Source organism: Schistocerca nitens, chromosome 4 (assembly GCF_023898315.1).
Source record: "Schistocerca nitens isolate TAMUIC-IGC-003100 chromosome 4, iqSchNite1.1, whole genome shotgun sequence".
In the NCBI taxonomy this organism is placed as follows: domain Eukaryota; kingdom Metazoa; phylum Arthropoda; class Insecta; order Orthoptera; family Acrididae; genus Schistocerca; species Schistocerca nitens.
In genome coordinates, this window is record NC_064617.1 from 245,957,529 (window position 1) to 245,978,577 (window position 21,049).

A 21,049-nucleotide genomic window follows, 5' to 3' on the forward strand; every position below is an offset into this window, starting at 1 on the left:
AGAAAAACTTACGACTATCTCTGCAAAGCTGTTGATGAGTCAAAATTCTTCTTTCAACAAACATAGAAAAGTAATTGCACAAGATTTATTCATTCATTTATTTATTTCATTATAGTCTGAAATTTCTTGAGTCATTCAGTTATTCAAAGTTATAGTTCCAAGCAGCTCTGCTTCAGAAATACATTTTACAGCAAGAACTGACATTCAATATATTATATATATTAAACTTAAAACACAGGTACATTAGGGTATGAAGCCCCGCAAAAGAAATTTCTCTCAGATGAATATTGCAGAGCATTTTTAACTTTTTGAGGTCTGTATGGGGAATGGTGTATAATCAGGTTAATAAAAAAAAACAAAAATGCATTGTAATAACACACGATTTATCGAATCACATGTGTAATGTGTGCTGACCAGCCCACAAACTATATATTATTATCACAAAGTAATGTATCCCAGTACATCGTCAAATGCAGCTACTACTCTCAACAATGTTACACATGTTCATCAATTACACTCTTGCACATCGGTCACCTTCAGAATTACATCCTCCTTGAGATCTCAAACGATAGCTAAATCTATACATATACATACACATATATATATTTTTACACGCATCAGTGTCAGATGACCCATTCACACACTGCACACAATCCCGAAACATGACACACATGACAGTACACTGTCGATGCAGACTACTGTGCTGGGCCCCCTGGCGGAGTCCGCCGGCCTTCGGTCCGGCAGGGCACCAGTGTCAGATCGGACACAGCAACGGGGACGGGCGAGTCTGAGAAGGCAGAAAGTCGCCGTGCACGGGTGGCCACAGCAGACGCAGTGGATGGAACCACAACAGCAGGTGTGGTACATGGCAAACCTGCCGATGACAAGCTATGGCATCGTACGACATGCGTAGACGCCCAGTCCCCACCACCTCCGAGGAGACCTGTCGAGCTTGACCGATAAGGGGGTGGCGATTCCCCATCGAACACTGTTCGGTTTGGAGGCGGCCGGATGCACTTTTGGTAGATTTCACTCTCCTGTAAACAGAAATGCTTAAACTTTACACCTCACATTGTTGAACTAATGTGTTATACAGAACAAAGTATAAAAAAATTACATTCAAAATCTTTTGTTCTCACAAGTTGTGTGTTCTGCTGGAACTTTTTTTTAGTAAAGTGGTTATTTGGCTATGAGAAATTCAAACTCTGAAGCCAAAAGGCATATAATGTTTGTTTCTTCACTGGTATCAATTTTCGCGTTTCCAGCATACGTGAAAACTTAACAGGTGTATACAAGAGAAAAAGCTTTAATTTACATAGAAGTACAGGTAAATCTTGTTATTTGCGATTGTTACATTCTGTGGAACTTTCGTGCATACCAGATTCATGAAAATTGAGTCACTTTATATGTAAAATATGGGTTAAGTTCTCATCTACCCACATATTAATTTTAAAGTAGCACAGTATCTTGGTATTTTTACCAATGATAACCATTACCATATCTCCAAATGCTAAATTTATATGCTAAAACACAGTAATACACAAAATCATTTTTTCATGTCCAATGAAATCTCAGCCTGCTCCTGACCCAACCCTTTAATGCCATAGGATTTTAAGAGTGATATATCATAAAGGGTTTTAATTTGTAATTCCCTGCAGAATTTCCTCCAAAAAGAAGGGTACATCAGTCTTTGGCAGTCTTAGATCCAGGTGTTTTCTCTTCAGTAGAAACGAAGGTGTGGCTTGACATTCATTTCCAAACTAAACCTTTTTAATCAAGATTGAATACCTCCTTTGCAGTATAGCCTTTTTCTGCCCTGTTTCTTTAAACACCGTTTTAAATTCCTCGGCTCCATATCTGTCTGCCGCAGCTGCTCTCTCTCCTGTCATTTTAATGTTGCAAAAGCCAACAATGCTGGAAGTGATCAAATCAACCTGGACTGGCCAAGAAAGGTGCTGTATCATCATCTTCTGTTAAATCTGTTTGTAAGCTCTTGGCTTTGACTTTAATACCAGCTGCAGGGAAAGACATGGTAGTGGTGTTCAATCCAATGGCTTAATATTTTTTCCATTCTTCCTTCACCTCCAAAATCTGGTCTCTTTAATCACACTTAAATCAATTAAGCATTAAGCAAATTTTCAAACTGATTCCACGATGTCACAAACAATTCTCACAGTGGATTCACAAAGTCCAAAAGCACATGGAATGTCAACAATATGGTCACCTGTCCCATAGTGATGCAAAACATCTTTTTTCTAATGAATACAGCTTTTGTACATACTTCTTTCTCTCAATAGGCACACTTTCTTTCCATTTGCCTGACATTTTAAAAACATACACTGTCAAGTGCAACTTCACAGCTCTACTGACCTCATAAGATGACATGTCTTGACAAACATGACAGAAGACGCTTGTTGAGATTGCTGACACAGTAACACATCCATGTACAGTGAACAGATGGCAGCACATGACTTAAAACTAAAATCATGTCTATACGAAAAAGCAGATAACGACTCTGTGTACAACAAAGTCAACCTGTATTACACAATCTATGAACAACAGAGAGAAAAAGTTCAGAAATATTTGAAAAAAATTGTAACTAGAGTCCAGATTTTTGTCTGTTACTATTCTGAAAATCTAATATGCATATAGTATGTTGGTAAACTTAACACTCTTTAAACTTAACATTTACTCTTTCCACTAGCACATTTGTAAAAGTGGTCCTCAGAAATACAGAATTTATAAATATTTATGTAAACAAGACTCTTGGGAAAACTCTACAACCATGAGCATTTTGAACAAAACTACAATTATTTTCACGATTTCTGACTAAATTTGACAGCACATGGTAACAACTGTTATCACCTAAATAAATTGCTGCATTATGATCACAGTAAAATTTCACATTTTAGCTGATATGTGAAAATAAAAGCAAAAAAATAACACTAAATGAAAACAGAACAGCAACAATAGAAATATTAGGAAAATACAAAAATAGAGATATTAGAAAAATACCTAAAAATAAAACTGCTATTTAAATATTTACTCGTCGTTCACTATTAACTTAAATTACCATAGTCATAATGAGATACCTGCCAAATCACACAGAAAGACACCAATCAAAATTCCTGAATGTTTCTGCTTGTTAAACTGTTTGTAATGGAACCAGCAGTCTTAAGCAAACTGCTGTTCTTAAACTTATTCAGTTAATGTTAACTGCACAATCTTCAAACATTTCAAATTTGACATTTATTGAAGGAAGTCATTGTCCTGCAGATGCTGTTTTTATTTTTGAAATAAACACTTTATTTAATGCTTTTGTGTTATTTGCTAATTTCGCACCATTAGGAATTTTCGACCTACTTGGTAGTGAAACAAATGACAGAAGTTACAGAAGCTTCAGGAATAGAAAAATTCATCAATGTACACAAAAAAAAACTATATGCCTCCATGACAGCAAAAAACTGTAGTTGCTTATCTTCCACACATTAGTGTGGAGGAAGCACTATCTAATTGTATCCCTAATAAAGTTTACCTATGAATGTGATGGTAATGGGTACAACCTTCACATAAAACTTCCTGGCAGATTAAAACTGTGTGCCCGACCGAGACTCGAACTCGAGTTCGAGTCTCGGTCGGCTCACAGTTTTAATCTGCCAGGAAGTTTCATATCAGCGCACACTCCGCTGCAGAGTGAAAATCTCATTCTGGAACCTGCATATACATTACAATTTAATAGAAAACTTAACTCAAATGACATTACAAATTACTTCCACAGATGTGAATTCCACATGTAAAATGATAAAATCCAACCCTCATGCAGGTCTTTGTTGCCATGCCAGCATAAATCACATCAAAGTCTCTTAGTTCACATGTCAAATAAAATTGCTCGACATGGTAAATAACTAACAATCAAATGTCAACAGATTTAATTGCATGATTGTGTTGTCAGAGATATAAAAATTGCTTAAACAAAAGGAATAAACACTCACTCAAAAGAATTACTACATATGCCTAACCTAAAGTAAAAGTTATGCAGAAAATTTCTTGTGTGAAACGTGCTGTATCAGAGACAGGTGAAGCTTTAAAATTTTTTGATGGTGTCTCAGGAATGTAAAAATTTCTTATTACATGTCTGAGTGAGCAAGAAGCCAGCCAAAACACAACACAAATACAGATCAGTCACAAATTGTCAATTGGGCAACTACTGATGTGTATGCAGGTTGTGTCGATTACCATCACATTCACAAGTTAGTTTCATTAGGGATACCATTAGAAGGCTGTTTCTGCACACTAATTTGTAGACGAGATGTGTGACTGCAGTGTTTCTAATCTTGAAGCTGCTGTAACTTTTGCCATTTGTTTCAGTTCTGGTAGCATGAAAATTCCCAAACGGGGCAAAATTAGCTAACTGTGCAAAATCATGAAATAAAATGTTTTTGTTTTTGAAATAGAAAACGTATGCAGGATGACTTTCCTCAGTAACTTTGCAGCATCTGTGGACCCACACATAAAATTAAGAAATCTGACATTACTTTACAGGCTCAAAAAAGAGAGATCAGCAATTGCTTTAATGTATGATTTTCAATGATAAAATTTAGTGGTTTCGTATTGCATGTAGTATTTGCTCTACTGACCTGCTCCGGGTCCCGAATTTTCAGTCGTGTCGAACTGCCATAAGGGAGTTCCTCCCCATCTGGCAAGGCAATATTTGGTGGCAGTCCCAATTCCAAGTCTGTACTGACTGAGTGGAGGCGTACCTGTCTGTCCCGCAGCTCGCGGCTCAACCGTTCCATCCCCACCACCATCTGCAAGACAATGCAATCTTTGTTACTTAAAATCACTTACATATTTAATTTTACCAATTTTTGACAAATGCAACATTATTTTATATTTAAGACACAACTGGGTGAATCTGAGAGCTTTTGCTGATAACTAAAACAAGTTCTCACTAATAACCACTTATTAAGAAAAGGGTAGACTGCTACTCACCCTACAGAAGAGGTGGTGAGTCACAGACAGACATAATGAAAAGACCACTAATTTAAGCTTTTGACCAAAAGGTCTTCTTTGGAAACAGAAAGGACACAGACATAGTGGCCGGAGACAATGGCCATGTGCATGCAAGTTGTACATGTGTCAATACGTGCGTGCTTTCTATTTCAAAAGAAGGCTTTTTGGCCAAAAGCTTAAGTGTTTAGTAGTTTTATCACTGTGCCTGTCTGTGACTCAACGTTGCCTCTATGGGGTGAGAAGCAACGACACTTTTCAGAATATTATTGTTAATCCATCCTGGACTTTCCATTTTTTAATTTTCACTTACTGATGTCATCTGATGTGTGAGACAATCCTTCACTTTAAGTATAAGCATAACACATTTATCAAACAAAGTAAGAGGCTTCGGGTCACCTGTTTTCACATAACAAGGTAGCTTACTCTAATATCACCTCTGAAAATCTGCATTCATCTCATGACAAGAAGTTTTTTTTACTGTGCATGTGAGCTTTATTTACTAAACTAAAAATTCTAATAACTGCTGTAGAAATACCAACAACATGACACACAAAGTAACATGAAACACTAAAATAATGATTTTTTTCTAACCGCAAAGCTAAGTACATTTTTTAGCACTTATATGTGCAATTCCACTTTATTTGTGTACTTCAGTTATCCTTAAAACAACTTTCTACTATACTGCTTCACACTGTCTTGTGTTCTAGTATGCAAGCTCCAGTCTGCTAACTTGCACTAACACTTCAAGAAAATGATTTTTTTAATATATATTTTCTTTTCCTCATTTATATCCAAACACCTTCCTACCAGAGCAGTACTGTCCCATGCATTCCTCCCTCAAAATATTTACTATATGTGTTGTGCTTTGCAGTAATGAAAGCAAGTTATTCCCACCTAATCTTGATGACAGCATTTTACAGCCTGCTCTTCGCCTACAACTAAGCCCTTTACTCAAAGTAAACTTCTGCTTCTGAGATGTGCATGTTGCAATCTGTCATTTTACTGTCTATATTATTTATAGTTTGTTTTGCTTCCAGCACTATAACATTCTTCTCTAGTGTAGTTTCGTTTAGTTGGCTGCTCATTCTGCAGACCACTCACTATGATGTGGAATGAGTAAATTTTCAATTATTTTACACTTCCTCAGCGAAAATATGGAAGTGTGGACATTGCTCAGGAGATAAAATTTTAATTTGTGTTTGAAGGTTATTTTATTATTTACTACATTCTTTACATCACTGGGTAGGTGACCAAAGATTTTTATGGCTAAAACATCATTCTTTTCTGTACCACCCTAAGGTTGAGGAAGTTATTTCTCCTTCTAATATTATAATTATAAATGTAGCTGCTATTTTAAAACTGTGATTGGGTGCTGACAACATACTTTGTAAAGGAGGTTGTTAGTATTCACAACTATTTAAAGAACCAAAAAGAGATTCTAGAGTCCACACCATAAATTATTGTTATTACATGCTACAGTGCAACAAACACTTCTTTTCCTTCAATGACAAATTACCCCAAAATTTGCCACCATAAGACAATTGGTAAAGCAAGTCAATTTGATGATATTTTCCTCTCCAATATCTGATACCAGTAGCATAAAAGTTTCACAGCTTAAATCTTGTAGATGATCTGTGATATGTGATTACTGGTTTAGGTTCTTATCAATGATATAAAAATCCGAGAATTCAGAACATTGTTTCATTTATTTCTAATGGTGTGGTCAGGCATACAGTAAACAACTGTATATAGTGTGTCTTATCTAAGTGTAAAGACAATCCATTTGCAAAGAACTAGTTATTCATTTTTCAAGGTAATTTTATTTACATTTTCAAATGTTGAATTTTCTCCAATAGACTCAATTATAATACCTGCATGAACAGGAAAAAGAATTATTCCTGCTTCTTGGACATATAAAGGTGAATGATTTACATATAACAAAAGGAAGTAGTTTTCTCATTTCTAAAAGAAAGGAAAAATTGAATCATAAATCTATTAAGCACTAATGTTCCAATCTGTCTGTACGGAATACGTTTCTCGTGTCTAATAATGAAAAGACTGCATCCAAATCTTTCTTTTTCGTACCCACCACAATTCAAATTTTAGCTGCTTTGATACAATATGTAAATTCTGCTGTCTACATAAACTGTTGCAGAATTTAACTGAAGTTAAAAGTAAATGTATCAACAACAGTTGAGGCCAAGGACAGTGCATACACCTGTTACTTTATCTTTAGTTTGTTTCTACTTGCATAGAACTTTTGAATTTTAATCTTAACTTTTAATGCACTGTTAATTAACAATCCTCCTCTGCATTTTGAATGTGTCTTGATCGCGGTCTTTGAGTGAATTTCTTTCTACCAGCATCCGTGAATCTAAGTTTTGCATCTGTCTTGTCATGACTGTGTGTGGTGCAACGACAGTTTTCTTGTTTTTCCACCACAATGACAACTACTTTTGCCAGTATCTCGTCTCCTACCTTCCAAACTTTACAGAAGCTCTCCTGCAGTTCGCAGGGGAGCTTCTGTAAAGTTTTGAAGGTAGGAGACAAGATACTGGCAGAAGTAAAGCTGTGAGGACGGGGCGTGAGTCGTGTTTCGGTAGCTCAGATGGTAGAGCACTTGCCCGCGAAAGGCAAAGGTCTCAAGTTCGAGTCTCGGTCCGGCACACAGTTTTAATCTGCTAGGAAGTTTCATATCAGTGCGCACTCCGCTGCAGAGTGAAAATCTCTTTCTGGACACAAAACATTGTTTCCTTTTACACCATAAAAGTTGCTTGTTTCAGGAGGAAAGAACTTCGTACATTTTACAAGGCAAAATAAATATACTGCCACTACATAAATGTTTGAGTCAGTACATTACCATACTTACGGGGGCAGGTGGAGGTACAGGTGGGCCGGCGGGGGCGGGGGGCGGTGGCTCACTCTTGTGCCAGGAGCGCGCGCGCCCCCCCAGGCCACCGCCAGTCGTTCGGTAGTGGCTCACGACGCACGTCACCAGGCCCAGAGTGGCCAGCACCACAGCCACAACCAACACTAATACTGCCAGCCCAGGCACTTTAAGAGAAGAAGAGAATACGAGGTGGTTAAAATACATTGAAGCGTTTTTTTTACATTTTGTAAGTAAAAAAAGAAAGTGAGTGTATATGAAGGATATCAGACTATAGGGTTTCTGTGTTTACTCTGAACATTTTGCTGAAACCAGTTAAGCACTTTTAAAACAATTGTATGTCTCTCAATAATAAGATGACAAAAGTGGTATATAAAAGACCTGTTTGTTAAAAACAATGACTCTTGCACTGAAATGAGTATAAACTTAATGAATGACACTAAAAATTTATGTACACCAGTATCAGAACTCAAACCCAACTTTATCAGGGCCAGGTATTTGATGATTTTTATATACAACAAATAAGTCAAAAGTTTTCAATACATTGTATAATTTCTAAACCATATTTTTTTTTCTTTTTTCTTTCAATGCACATTATGCTACAGATATGGATACCTCATCAGCACCAAGATGATGTTCGAAATAGTAAACTAAAATGGTGACATTCTCCAGAACAAGTACATGCTATGATTTACTGGATACATACATGCATACAACTTTACTGCTATTAGCAGGTAGATCTTACTAACTTACTTCGAGTGTAACATTCCATACTAAGCGGCTCCATTTTGCATGAAAAATTATTCCTACAGGAGGATGAGTGGATCAAAACACACATGCAGAGAGAGAGAGAGAGAGAGAAAACATCTATTTGCATGCTTTAATACACAAATGGATATGTACAATCTTTTCTATATTAAGCACACATTTTTTGTAAGTAACAACAATCACTGAAGTCAGTAAACAAAAGCTTTATGCATTCTGTAAATTGAAACACCTTCTTGCTGCAACCTATATTTACTTATGTTCTAGACACATTTCGCTCTTTACGTTAACAGATCTTCAGTGTATTTAATTGGGAATAATACAGTTTTTTTAATACATGATACTTCTAGATTAGAAAACATTTCACATCATAATTTTTACATCATTAATCTATATGTATCGCATATTAAAAAAGACTATATTCTTTGCAATTAAATCTACTGGCGATGCTTTAATGTAAGCAGTGTCTGGAACATGAATAAATACAGACTGGATCAAGAGAAAGGCATTTCAGTTTATGAAACTGAATATTTATATACTTGCTGCAGATTACAGCCACACCAACAAAGTTGTTAAAAGCTTTATTGCACACCTGCGAAGCCACTCTACAAAGAAAACAGTGAATTCTCAATAAGAATACTCATGCACTGTACATCAAACTACACAATCAAAAAATTCCTCATATGAAAACAATATTCTCAATGAACAAATTGAACAGGAATGAACAGACCAGAAGTAATATGAAACTGTGAAGAATTCTGACACACTGAAACAAAAATGAGATGAACTTCACTGCAAAGTAGTAATGAATGTTGCAGGGAAAGTTAAGAGGGCTAACTGTATTTCATACCGTTCATGATTTTCCTAAAGATTTTAAGCAATCAACAAAAATGTGCCAATAAACGAAGAAAACTTTAAGCAATAAATCCAGAAACGTGCAAAAAATGAGAATATTTAATATTAACTGCCGAGATAATCGCAGTACACAGGCCTTACATGTTCGAATGACAAGTGCACAGTAATACAGATACTGACAGTGCTAAGGAAGTGAATTCATAGAGAATGCTAAAAGGGGGCTAACAATATTATGGTAGTAACAGCAGCATTTTGTTTCCCAAGGAGAATAATATGGAGCACGAAAATTAATGACACGCATGCTCCCACGCACGCACTCACTCACTCACTCACTCACTCCCCCCCCCCCCCTTTTGAATACTGTATATACTTTAATTGCTGATACAGCTACCACAGATCTGTAGCAAGGTCTGTGAAGAATATATCACCACTTAAAGTAATGGCGCTATGACAACCACAATACAAAGGTTACCACAGAGTTTTTATTGGCAAACTGGTACACAAAGTGCGAGTTCCTACCAGTTAATGGCAAAATTAAATTTGGAATGAAGGAACACTAAAAAATATGTCAATGAAAAAAAAATACATGATGTATGAATAACAATGACAATATCAACATACAATGCATATAGCCTGGCCTTTTTGTGTAGTGTTGTCCCCTAAAATACAGTACAGTAGGCAATTATAAGATAATTAGGATGGTTTGTGTAAGTAAATATTACTTTCTGTGAATTACATGGCTGGCTTGAGATTATTTGTCACAGGCTGTCAAATGTTAATCAAAATAGAGTATGACAGGATCCAACTTCAACATTCATCATTGATGACTAAAACCTTTAACAGAACATACAGTAGGCAAACTTTTAAAATTTCCTCTACTGAAACAAACAGCTCTCGCTGACAACCTTACTGCCTACTTCTATGTGAAATGACATCAAGATTTGAATAATCATCTAACATAGTAAGAAATTTACAGCTTTGAAACCTCCAGTACAAAGCCTCCTATCCTTCAGTAAACTTAACTACAGCAATGCACTGCCAGCACATACTTTTCTTTCTTTCAACTGCTTAACAAGAAGATTACCACAAGATAAATGAGCTTGCAGCCACAACAGTTTAATGATTTATATCACGCAGGGTAGAAAATAAACACCACAACAAGACAGTGGTGTTAAAATGATACTACAAAGTGGCACATCAAAAAGCTTCAATTCAAATGCTCTATTGCAAAATGAGACTGCAGCTCAACCCATTCCAAAAGCAGAGTAAAAAGCAGAGAATGGTCATTTGCCAAAGAGAAGAGTGGAGCTCACCTCATCTGTTCGATCGTCTCTTGCAATACACACTTTGCTTCAACTGTGATGTCAACCTGAAAGTATACCAGGCAATCAGATGAATGTGGCATACTGCACACTCAATGGCTGACACTTCATATCTGTCTGATATGGAACTGAAAACTGTGGCGATATTTGGCAATAGCCTAAAATCTTGGCAATAATGTCTAGTGATATGTTGGTGACTCAATCATATATGTGTGGATAAAGTTAGGATGGTTGTGCAAGTATTGCACGTGAATGCAAAAAATGGGGTAAAGGAGAAGGAAATTTATGAACTGTGTAATTTACTCTCGTCAATAATGAAAGAATATACAGGTTCTGCAACACCACACAAAGACCTCTCTGACATTCACATACTGTTTATAGCGACAAAGACAACAGACTTTCAGTTTTGGTCCGCTCGGAGAAAGTTAAAAAAAATTGGGAAACTTCTGCCACATAACAAAACACCCGGGATAATACGTCCACATTGTTACTATCTTAATGATCAAACGTTCCTGTAAACTATTTGACAATATAATAAAGAATGTTTGACAGGATTTGTGCTATGCACCGGCTATACATTTTTCCTGTCGCGACTTTAACACTGTATTCAGGCTACTGCTGAAATACCGCAACTATTTTGACGTACTGACATTAACTACGAGCTGCCTCAGTGCGTTACTTGATACTTCCAAAAATCTGCTTTCTTTTAATCTCTGGTAGTAATTAATCCTTGACGCTTTGCGTCCGCTTATTAATAACTGCCAATGCACATAGCTATATAAACGAAAACGTGTTCAAAAAAAGACTTACCGAATTAGAATCATTGCACTATAAATGGTTGCCTTTTTTTAACCCGAAGACAACACTGCCGACATAATCTCTTCTCATGTTTCTTTTCCTTCTTTTTTTCTTAACCGAGAAAACACCAAACTGGCCAAATGCCACTCTTGAAACCACTGAGGGCCAGGAAACACAATCGTTACCGAAGCTGCATGTTTCATTCGAACATTTTAAATAACAGAAAGAAATCATATGCACTTTGTTCAGCAAACGTTACTGTATATGTATGACATATCCATATCTGGGTATAACATAATTGACACTTTTCACAGCAACACGTTAATTTATTCATTAATAACAAGTACAGATTCTCAATTCCGAGCAACACACCACTGTACGCGCCCCCGCCCCTCCACCTGTCAAACAAAATATTCTATGCAAACTGTCACTCAAAGGGTGTACACACTGCCACCTATATTATTCTTATTTCTCACCAACACATATGAAATTACTGCAGCGGTTAAGTCTTCCAAAGCCATATATGAACATGTAACTGTCTCTCGTTATCGCAGAAAAATGATACCCGATGTGTGTTAAGGACATGAAAATATGAATTTAATGGCTAGAAAGCACAAAATACAATAACTTTAAGTACTAAACTATCCGCAAAACTTGTGATTGCAGCGTGGTATTGAACGATAACTATAGGATCAAATGTGTAGCACCAACATTAGAATTTAGGAACGATCTATGCTCAATGTGTTACAGACGGAATGTATATTTTCGCACAATTTCATTTCATCAAACTGTTGATCTAAACGATAACTTAAACCTCACCACGGAGAGGATGCATATATGAAAGCTGAGATCAGTGGAGAGTAGCCTGCCGGTGTTGGCAACACTGCTGCTATGCAGTGACTACCGCCTCTAGCGGCAGCTCCGAGAACTATTCTCAGGCTCTCGTGGGTTTCAAATTTTTTGATTGTGGTACTGTATTTGGTATCCGTCTGGTCGAAAGAAGTTCGATCGCATGTCATACAGATACATTCTGCATAGAATGATTGACATAAAAACATATGATACGCTATATGGAAGTTATAAAACAAGAGGCACTAAACTTCGTGCTTACGATGAAACAAATTTTTTGCTTGAATATTGTGTCAGCAGCAGCTGTTAAATAACCTCTTCTTCTCCATGTAGAGATGAAATATTGAAGATTAAAAAATGATGTGCAAAGTAGACGCAATTTAGTACAATTTGGTAACTACACAGCAAAAGGCTGCAAATGTTCATTTCTTGGGCACCCCGCCTTTTTCTCCCGTTTTAGCTAGTGTTTGATGTTGACAGTTTCCTCGGCGTTGATCACTTCATTCTATAGGCACTAATCCTTCGGAAACATTTCTACTATGTAGACGATGCGAAACCAAATAACAATCGGTCTGCGTGACTACAAGGGATGCAACATAAGTAAGCTATGAGTCATTACAGACGCGAAACTTGTCATCGTGGGAATAAGTGAAGGTAGATGGTGCCAATCGTCCGTGACTTCATAATGGAAGAACTACAGTATTCGCTCGAAGTAATTGTTAGTTTAAGAGCGAGTGTAAACCCAAGACAGCAGCTCTAAAATCAGTGGTATAGTGGAATGTTTTTCACAGAATGAATGGATGTGCGAATATCATCGTTGCAGATTAAGAGCATACATTGTTGCAGAAACGTTTAATAATCCTGCTTTTAACAGCAGCTAATCAGATCAGTTGCGAAGGATTCATGCAGAAAGCCGTGAAACTTGTAGAAAAATTATGCAGATAAAACGAGACCAGATGACGTATACCGTACCCGCTGTTCCAATAAATAAAACTGAGAGGGTAATCAGATCAACGAAGAATAAAAAAATACATTGATGTGGAGGATGTTTCACTTAGACTACCGATACTGGAAATCTGCTGTTAAACTATTGGCAAATTACTCTCTCACATAGTCGATGAATCCTTTCAGCAAGGAACTGTTCCCAACAGACTGTCAAACCGCTATTCAAAACAGGTGATAAAACACACGATACTAATTGCAGTCCATTCTTCCTATCGATAAGTTTATAAAAATATTAGAAATTGTGTGTTCAGCAGGACTGTTAACCACGCGTAACAAATTAAGTATCAACACCACGAATGGCGACTTCACCACCAAAAAATGCTCCCTACTGGGTCAGTATCCGTTGGTAGCTCTATGAGCATTCACTGTGTAATCTGCGTTTACTCAATCGAGAAGCTGCCTGTAGAATAACCGTTACAGTGTCATATGCTTACCGCTGCATTCTTAGGTCTACAGAGCGATGAAACATCACAGTGGAAGAATGAAACGCTTCTAATCTAAATTCGCGGCGTAGTACTTCATGACCCTATGAAAACATACGGTTAATACAGAAAGTCCAGTATGCCGTGGAACCGTCCATGTTGTGCCTACAGATAAATGTTTGTAACGCTTTGCGTTATTACAAAGCGTTGTTGATTATTATTAATGGAGAGGATTTGGGGTTGAGCTTTCGCTACGTAGCAATGACAAGATAAAGGGTTACAAGAACGCTCTGATTGTTTTTACATGATGTGCTTAGAAAAATGAATGGGGGTAGTGTTGGTACGAATGTTGTACAGTTGATGGTGAAACTATTTAACAAGAAAGGACGTTGTGGTTGTACGATTTAACCAGTATAAACATTAGGGCAGTTTTTAGACCGAACTACAATTTCACTGAAATGGTTGGAGACCTTTAAACTCTACAGTGCGTGCCAACATCTCAAAACGTTAATTTACTTGAAGTAACAGCTTTCAAGTTCTTTTTAAATAAAATTGCTGACACACTCTCAATTACTGAAATTTTGATTCTTCTAAAGTCCACAATATTATTTTTAAGTAGACATCGACGCTAATCTTTTTTATTTAATCTTAATGACTTTTTGCAGTTTCTTTGACTCGCGAAGAACAAAATCTTTGGATTCTCTGCTCTGTTGCCAACCCCGTGTTTTCTGCGATACAATTTCAAATGGAATTTGATACAAAAATTTAATTACTGTTTGCTTCTTCCAATCTTGTTTTCAAACGAAATGTATTTATTTCGAGCTCAAGCTACAAGGCAAGTAAACATTTTGCCAACAGACATTGGGAATTAATGTAGAAGCATAAGGGCAAATACTGTATTTCCCTTTGTTTGTTCATGCTAATAGCTATGGAATTGCCTAGAACCAGCGTGATGCGTACAACATATGTGGATGTAGCTGACTGTCAGTGACCATATTCTTGTGAATTATTGAAACTTCAAGCTGCAGATAACGGTGAGTGCACCACTAACGGTAAAATACTTTTTAACTGAGAAAAAATATTTTAATGATACTGTTGCTCACGGTGTAACAGACATTCCGCGCGAAATACTGAAAAATGTATTAGTCACGATTTCTGTCCGAGGTTACACAATTCTGTCGTGAAGATCACACGCTCAAATCTAAATTTCGACAACGTTAGCAAAAAATGATGGTTAATCAGTCCTGCAATACATTCCGTATTTACGATATCTTCATCAGATATGAATTTAAAACTTACAAGCAGAGATCTCAAGTCACGTATACAATCACTTCACCAAATCGAAGCACTCGGAACAGAATCAAGATCTACTTCGAAATTCCACAGTTCGCTGTTTGGTGCATATTGTCGATGGAGGTGGCAGGAGACCAACACAGAGTACAAATACAGGGCTGTTACAAATGATTCGTTCCTTTTCAAGGCTCTATGTTTTCCAAAGAATTGCGTGTACAAATATGATTGATTTATGAAAAGAACCGTAAACTCACCAAGTTTACATTTTGCAATCCACAGATGTTCTATGACTACCCGTTTGGCCACACGATACACATCCAAACGGTAGTCAAGTTAGTTTCATACCACGTACCAACATCTTGCCAGTTATTATCACAGCAGAACTAATGCGGTCTCTGAGCTGTTCCAGCGTTCTTTTCAGTGGAGGCACGTAAAGACGGTCCTTAACGTACTCCCAGTGAAATAGTCACGAGGCGTTAGGTCACACGTTCTTGGGGCCAAAGGAACAGAGCCAAACCATCTTCACTATTACTTCCAATCCAGCGATACGGAAGTTCGTCGTTTAGGAAGTGAACATCGATGCTCGAATGAGGGGGCGCCTCGTCGTGTTAGAATATGAAATTCTCCGAATCAGCAGTCAGTTGTGGAAACAACAATTGGAAGATAAGAGGTACCCGTCAGTCCTCGCACCAAAAAATTGAAAAGCCTAACATGCCTGGCGAATCTCATTCATGCACATTTCATGATGCTGTTCAGTGTCCCACACTCTTACGTTGTGGCCATTAACCTTTTCTGATAAATGGAACGTTTCTTCGTCGCTGAATATCAGCTTGGAGGCGAAATGTTCAAGTGCTGCAATACTGAAGGCGCCGCCCATACTGTTACTGCACGAGCTGCAGACGGCACAGTCTGAAATATAACCCCCGTCTCAAAATCGTCCACACAGTTTGCTGCAGTATTCCAAGTTAGTGGCTTGGGTGGACCGTTGACTTTTTCTGGACGGCCTTACGCTCCCCACGGCTGCATCTGGCATACTTGGTCGAATAGTACTTTTCTGTTCACAAAAACAACCAGTGCCCCTAAATTGTCGATACCAACGCACACTGCTCCGTTACATGGCGGTTCTCTTCCATGATTCTTTCTGAATTCACGCTGCACAGAACAAATAAACATCTTGCATATTCCAATAAACAAAAGGTGTTTTCTTGCTTTGTTGCACTTTTGTCAAGGCACTGCGCTCGTAACGCCAACTGGTGGGCACAGTGCAAACTCTGTGAGCTTACGGTTCTGTTCATGCGCCAATCACATTCGAACATGTGATACTTTGGAAAATATAGAACTTTGAAAACGAATGAATAATTTATAGTAGCCCCGTACTATGCAGACATGGATGTCTATAGAAACTAATCCAGGAGGGGAGGGGAGGGAAAGATTCTCAAATCATTTTTCGTATACACTACTGACTCTGAAGACGTGTCGTGACTCAAGAACAAGATTTGGTAAAAAAGTGACTTGTACGAAACGTACTGTATCTCAGAATATTGATAGATACCCATTCACATATTTCTGAATTATTTTAAAGACTAAAGATAAACACATTTACAGTGGAATACATGAAGTTTATAGTGGAATGTATGAAGTCCATAATTTTGTATTATTAATCTCTTTCAAGGTAATGTAGTGTGAAAACAGGGAATGAGCTTTACAAAATTCGCGGTCGCGTTCTCGCTTCCCGAGCTCGGGGACAGGGTTCGGTTCCCGGTCAGGGATTCTCGCCTGCCTCGAGATGACTGTGTGTGTGTGTTGTCCTCATCATTTCATCATCATTCATGAAAGTGGCGAGATTGGGCTGGGCGCCCCACAAAACAAACATCATCATCATTTTTTTAAATTTTGTGTTACTGATATGAATTTTATAAATGCGAAAGTACCTATTCTGTTACGTTTTCACGACTAAACCGCTGAACCGATTTCGATGGAATTTGGTATGGAGGTAGCTTGAACCCTGAGGAAGAATTTAGGTTACTTTAGTAAGTTTTTTTCTTAAAAAAAAAAAGAAGAAGAAACGACGCCTAGGAGGTGAAGTTGGGGATGGAGGACCACTTCTTACATCCGTGAACATACGCCACGTTAAAGAAGTATGAAATTTGTTACGTAATGTACACGTTGTATAATGTATAACAGTTTCAATAGCTCAGTGCATAGATAGATGGGCGCTCCTTCCTACACCCCTCTGCACGCACCGCTCAGCAGCGAAACTGTGCGTGCCATGGCATGTCGTCTTGCGTACGGGAGACATGTTAGGGCAGATGACGTTATTTCATGTACGATAGCTTAATTACTTACCATCACTCATCATAACAAAATTACTGACACGCGAGTGCGATAAGTGTAACTTACAAGGAAACATCACCAACTTGACCTAATATTTTAGAGAGAAAAAAGCACTCTTGCTGGGTATCAGCCTCAGAAATCGATCCCTAGAGAAGATCTGTGCCATAATTGTGTGCGAGGTTGACATATTACATATCATACTCATATTATTTATTATTTCTTGAGTAAAATAAATTGTTCTCGAACGAGACTTCGAAACACTTTGGGCAGATGTGTCCACCTACCGCCTCCTCTTCCTTCAGCTTCAACATACTGTGAATAGCAGGGCTTCGGTTGTCACTACACTCTCTACATTTACAAGCGACACATCTTCTGAAAGACGGAAACGGAATTTCGGAAACTGTTTTTCGCTGTCGTGTTTACATGTTAAAGTGTGAAGCGGATTTTCTAGCCCAGTTAAATATGGCGTCTGGAAAACAGATGATCCACGTTCTGATTCAGTCAACCCAATCGTTATTTCTCTTCACTTAAATAGTACAGGTAGACAGCTTCATGCTCAGTGCAATATTTCTGCTTCTCCTTCACTGCACAATAAGTCCATATTAACCGAATATTCTGTAAACAACACGTAACTTGACAACCCAAGCACATTTCAAAACCGGTTGCGTTTACATGGAAGCGAAAATCGATTGCGGATTCGGAAAATCGGCAACTAGAAGCAGATTTCCAGAATCTGTTTTGAAGTGTTTACATGAGCACCCAGAAGCGGTATTGAGAAATCGGTTTACGAAATCCGGTTTTGGGGAGCCCTATGTAAATGGGGTGACTGTATAATATTTCGCGCATGAGCATTAGGCGTCTGCAGTGGGGTGGACCGAGTAACAAGCAAGCAGTGCGCGCCAGAGTTTAAAAGCTGTGCTTTCAGTAGGTCAGAATTATGTCACAAATTTTCGCACAGGAGAGATTGCTCGGGCTGATATCTTGTACCAATATGTTTTTCTCCTTAAAATATGGGGTCAAGCTGGTAATGTTTCCTTCTTAGACTCAGCAGTCGACTAAATGGATGTGGGAAAGAGGTCTGAACCAAGACGGCGCTCGTCCCCTCAGCTTGACACGTTATTGTGCGGATTTGCCGAGTGGACTGCAGAATTTGAAACTGTGTAACTGCAAGTTGTACGGTGCTGCTCTTGTAGAGAACGCAGAAATGGACGAGAAAAGTTTTGGAAATATTTCTCGGATATGTTCTGTAAAGTTCGTATTCGCCTTGACTGCAAGACACCGCCGAACTGGGAGAAGGGCTACAACATAATTTCATCAACAGTGTGACAACCGTACATAATTGCAAGTCAAGTGTGACAACCAAACAAGTCTAAGTTACGTAGCGATTTCTGAAGCCACAGTATTCTCGTCATGGCAGAGCTAAATCTACTCTTCAGTACAATGACAAACAAGAATTGCGAAATTAGTTGCACGTCTGTATACCAGATTTCAGTTGGGGCAAGCGCCGCTCTTGCCCCCTTTGGGGACGTATGTATACTAACCGTTAGCAAGTAATTCCTAGCTTCTGGTGAACCAAAATGCAAGGCTTCTATTTTGATAGAAATCGGAACAATTCTGCATATTCACGACTGTATTTAGAATATTGTAGCTGTTTAGTTTTTAACAATGCACTATTATGCTCGTTGCTGCTCTGTGGGCAACATGAAGCAGTTAGACAATGTCACCAGCAGGTGAAAGCAGACACCAGCGTTAGATAACACAACACTGTGTGTCTTATCTGACACGGTAAACAGAGAAAGCTGATAAAATATGCATTCGCAATCACTGTCTGGTAATCCAGGCGTGTCGCACACTGACTTAACATTTCCTTTCAAAAACAAACCATTAAAACACTGACCAAAGGAACACACAGAGATCCTGCCATGGCGCTGCATTGGGTTATCTTTTGTTACACCAATAAAGATGCAGCAACATCTAGACACACAGTAAATGTGTGCTTTGCTTTATGAATCGGAGAAGAGAAACCCAATCTGAGATTCGTGCACGCGGAAAGGGGGGGGGGGGGGGGGGGGGGGACCCAATTCAGCACGAAGATTTATTTTACCTTTTCTTCTCTTAAGCTAACGCTATAAGCATTACACTCTACAAGCAGGTCTATCAAATCAGGTAGCAAATTGTTAAATTTGTCAAAGACATCCGATCTAATCGAGAAGCGAAATTTCTGGATTAAGCAAAATAAAAATATTCACTATAAAATTAATATCAAGGGATCAGCTAGAAATAGCATAAATGCTGTCAATGTGAATCCATCCTTCTTATGCGGAACTTCAAATTCTGCGGCCCCTCGACTCTTTTAGAGAATCGCATACGAATCTCATCCCTTCCATTTTATGCATATCCGTCTAACACTAAAGTGCACGGACTCTGACTGTAATGTACCGCACATGGTGCAGTTCACATGTGTCTCATTGTGAGGATAGAAATAGTATACCAACTCCAATAACACACATCGTCCAGAACAGAAAAGCAAGATTCCTGCATTGCTCGATGCTCTATGCATGTCGGGCAGAATATTAGTGTGTATTTATGAGTATGAGCAGATAGTGAAAATTAATTCCCGAGATTTGCAGCGGCACGCCAGTATTTCATACCCCCTTTGTTGCCAAAGACAGTCTCTGATACCCGCAACTCGGCTGTGGGATTCCTTACCTCCAGACCGTGGAATAACAACTTCCGTAGCAGTATGCTGAATAACGCTGTAGTACAGATGATGAGAACATTTAATATCGCAGCTGCTTTGCCCGTTTTTGTGGGCCAATACCGACCCCACAGAGGTCTCCTTCCCTTATAGACCCAAGCTGCTAAAGTGTCTTGATAAACAGAGCTCGAATCCAATTGGAAACCTGAGTTCAGATTTGATGCTAATGATAGGGCGCCTTATCGAATGTGGCCGTAAAACAACCGTGCTGTGATTATTTTTTAAAAAAGCTGCTCGTCATGTTGAAGTGATTTCGAGTGTTGGTAGACGGCCTAGCAGTAAGTCATCTTTCGCGACGAATCTCGAGTGAGAATATATGAAGCAAGTTCCTGCTGGGGACTTTCACCAACACTCGACATCATCGCCTGAAAACGACATGCTTCGTCGAAACATCACAAACTTTTGGCGATACCATCTGACGTACCACCAGTGTGTGTCATCAACATTTACTACGCGCAGGAAGCCGTAAATAACCTGTCAGATTTAGATTGTGCTTAATTTCCCTAAAATGATTTGAGTCTACTACCAGAATTATTTCAACAAGACCAAGGTCAGTTCCCAGCCCCTACCCTTGTCCAACTGGCCTAATGCTGTGTCGTCATGATCTCAATGTCGATATCAAGTCCTAAGCCAACTTCCCTTTTTCCTTCGAATCAAGAACACACGACTGCGCGACACACTGCAATCATCTACTTTCAACGACTGCGAGAAACATTTCCAGTATTACTGCTGCGAAATGCGTATGGTC

General features: G+C 38.4%; 1 protein-coding gene across 4 annotated transcripts in view; it reads right to left on the reverse strand.

Moving 5' to 3' along the window:
• Positions 1 to 362: 362 nt before the first annotated feature.
• The window catches only part of LOC126253666 (protein TMEPAI-like), a 185,766-nt gene continuing 165,079 nt past the window's right edge, over positions 363 to 21,049 (reverse strand). For 3 of the 4 annotated variants that reach the window (XM_049955186.1, XM_049955185.1, XM_049955187.1), the window contains exons 3-5: positions 7,874 to 8,067; positions 4,638 to 4,808; positions 363 to 1,037 (exon numbers count right to left, since the gene is read on the reverse strand). In XM_049955186.1, coding sequence (XP_049811143.1) covers positions 696 to 1,037; positions 4,638 to 4,808; positions 7,874 to 8,067 — 707 coding nt within the window. In that variant the 3' untranslated portion in view covers positions 363 to 695. The remainder of the gene's footprint in view (positions 1,038 to 4,637; positions 4,809 to 7,873; positions 8,068 to 21,049) is intronic. The other variant, XM_049955188.1, reaches the window with a different exon arrangement.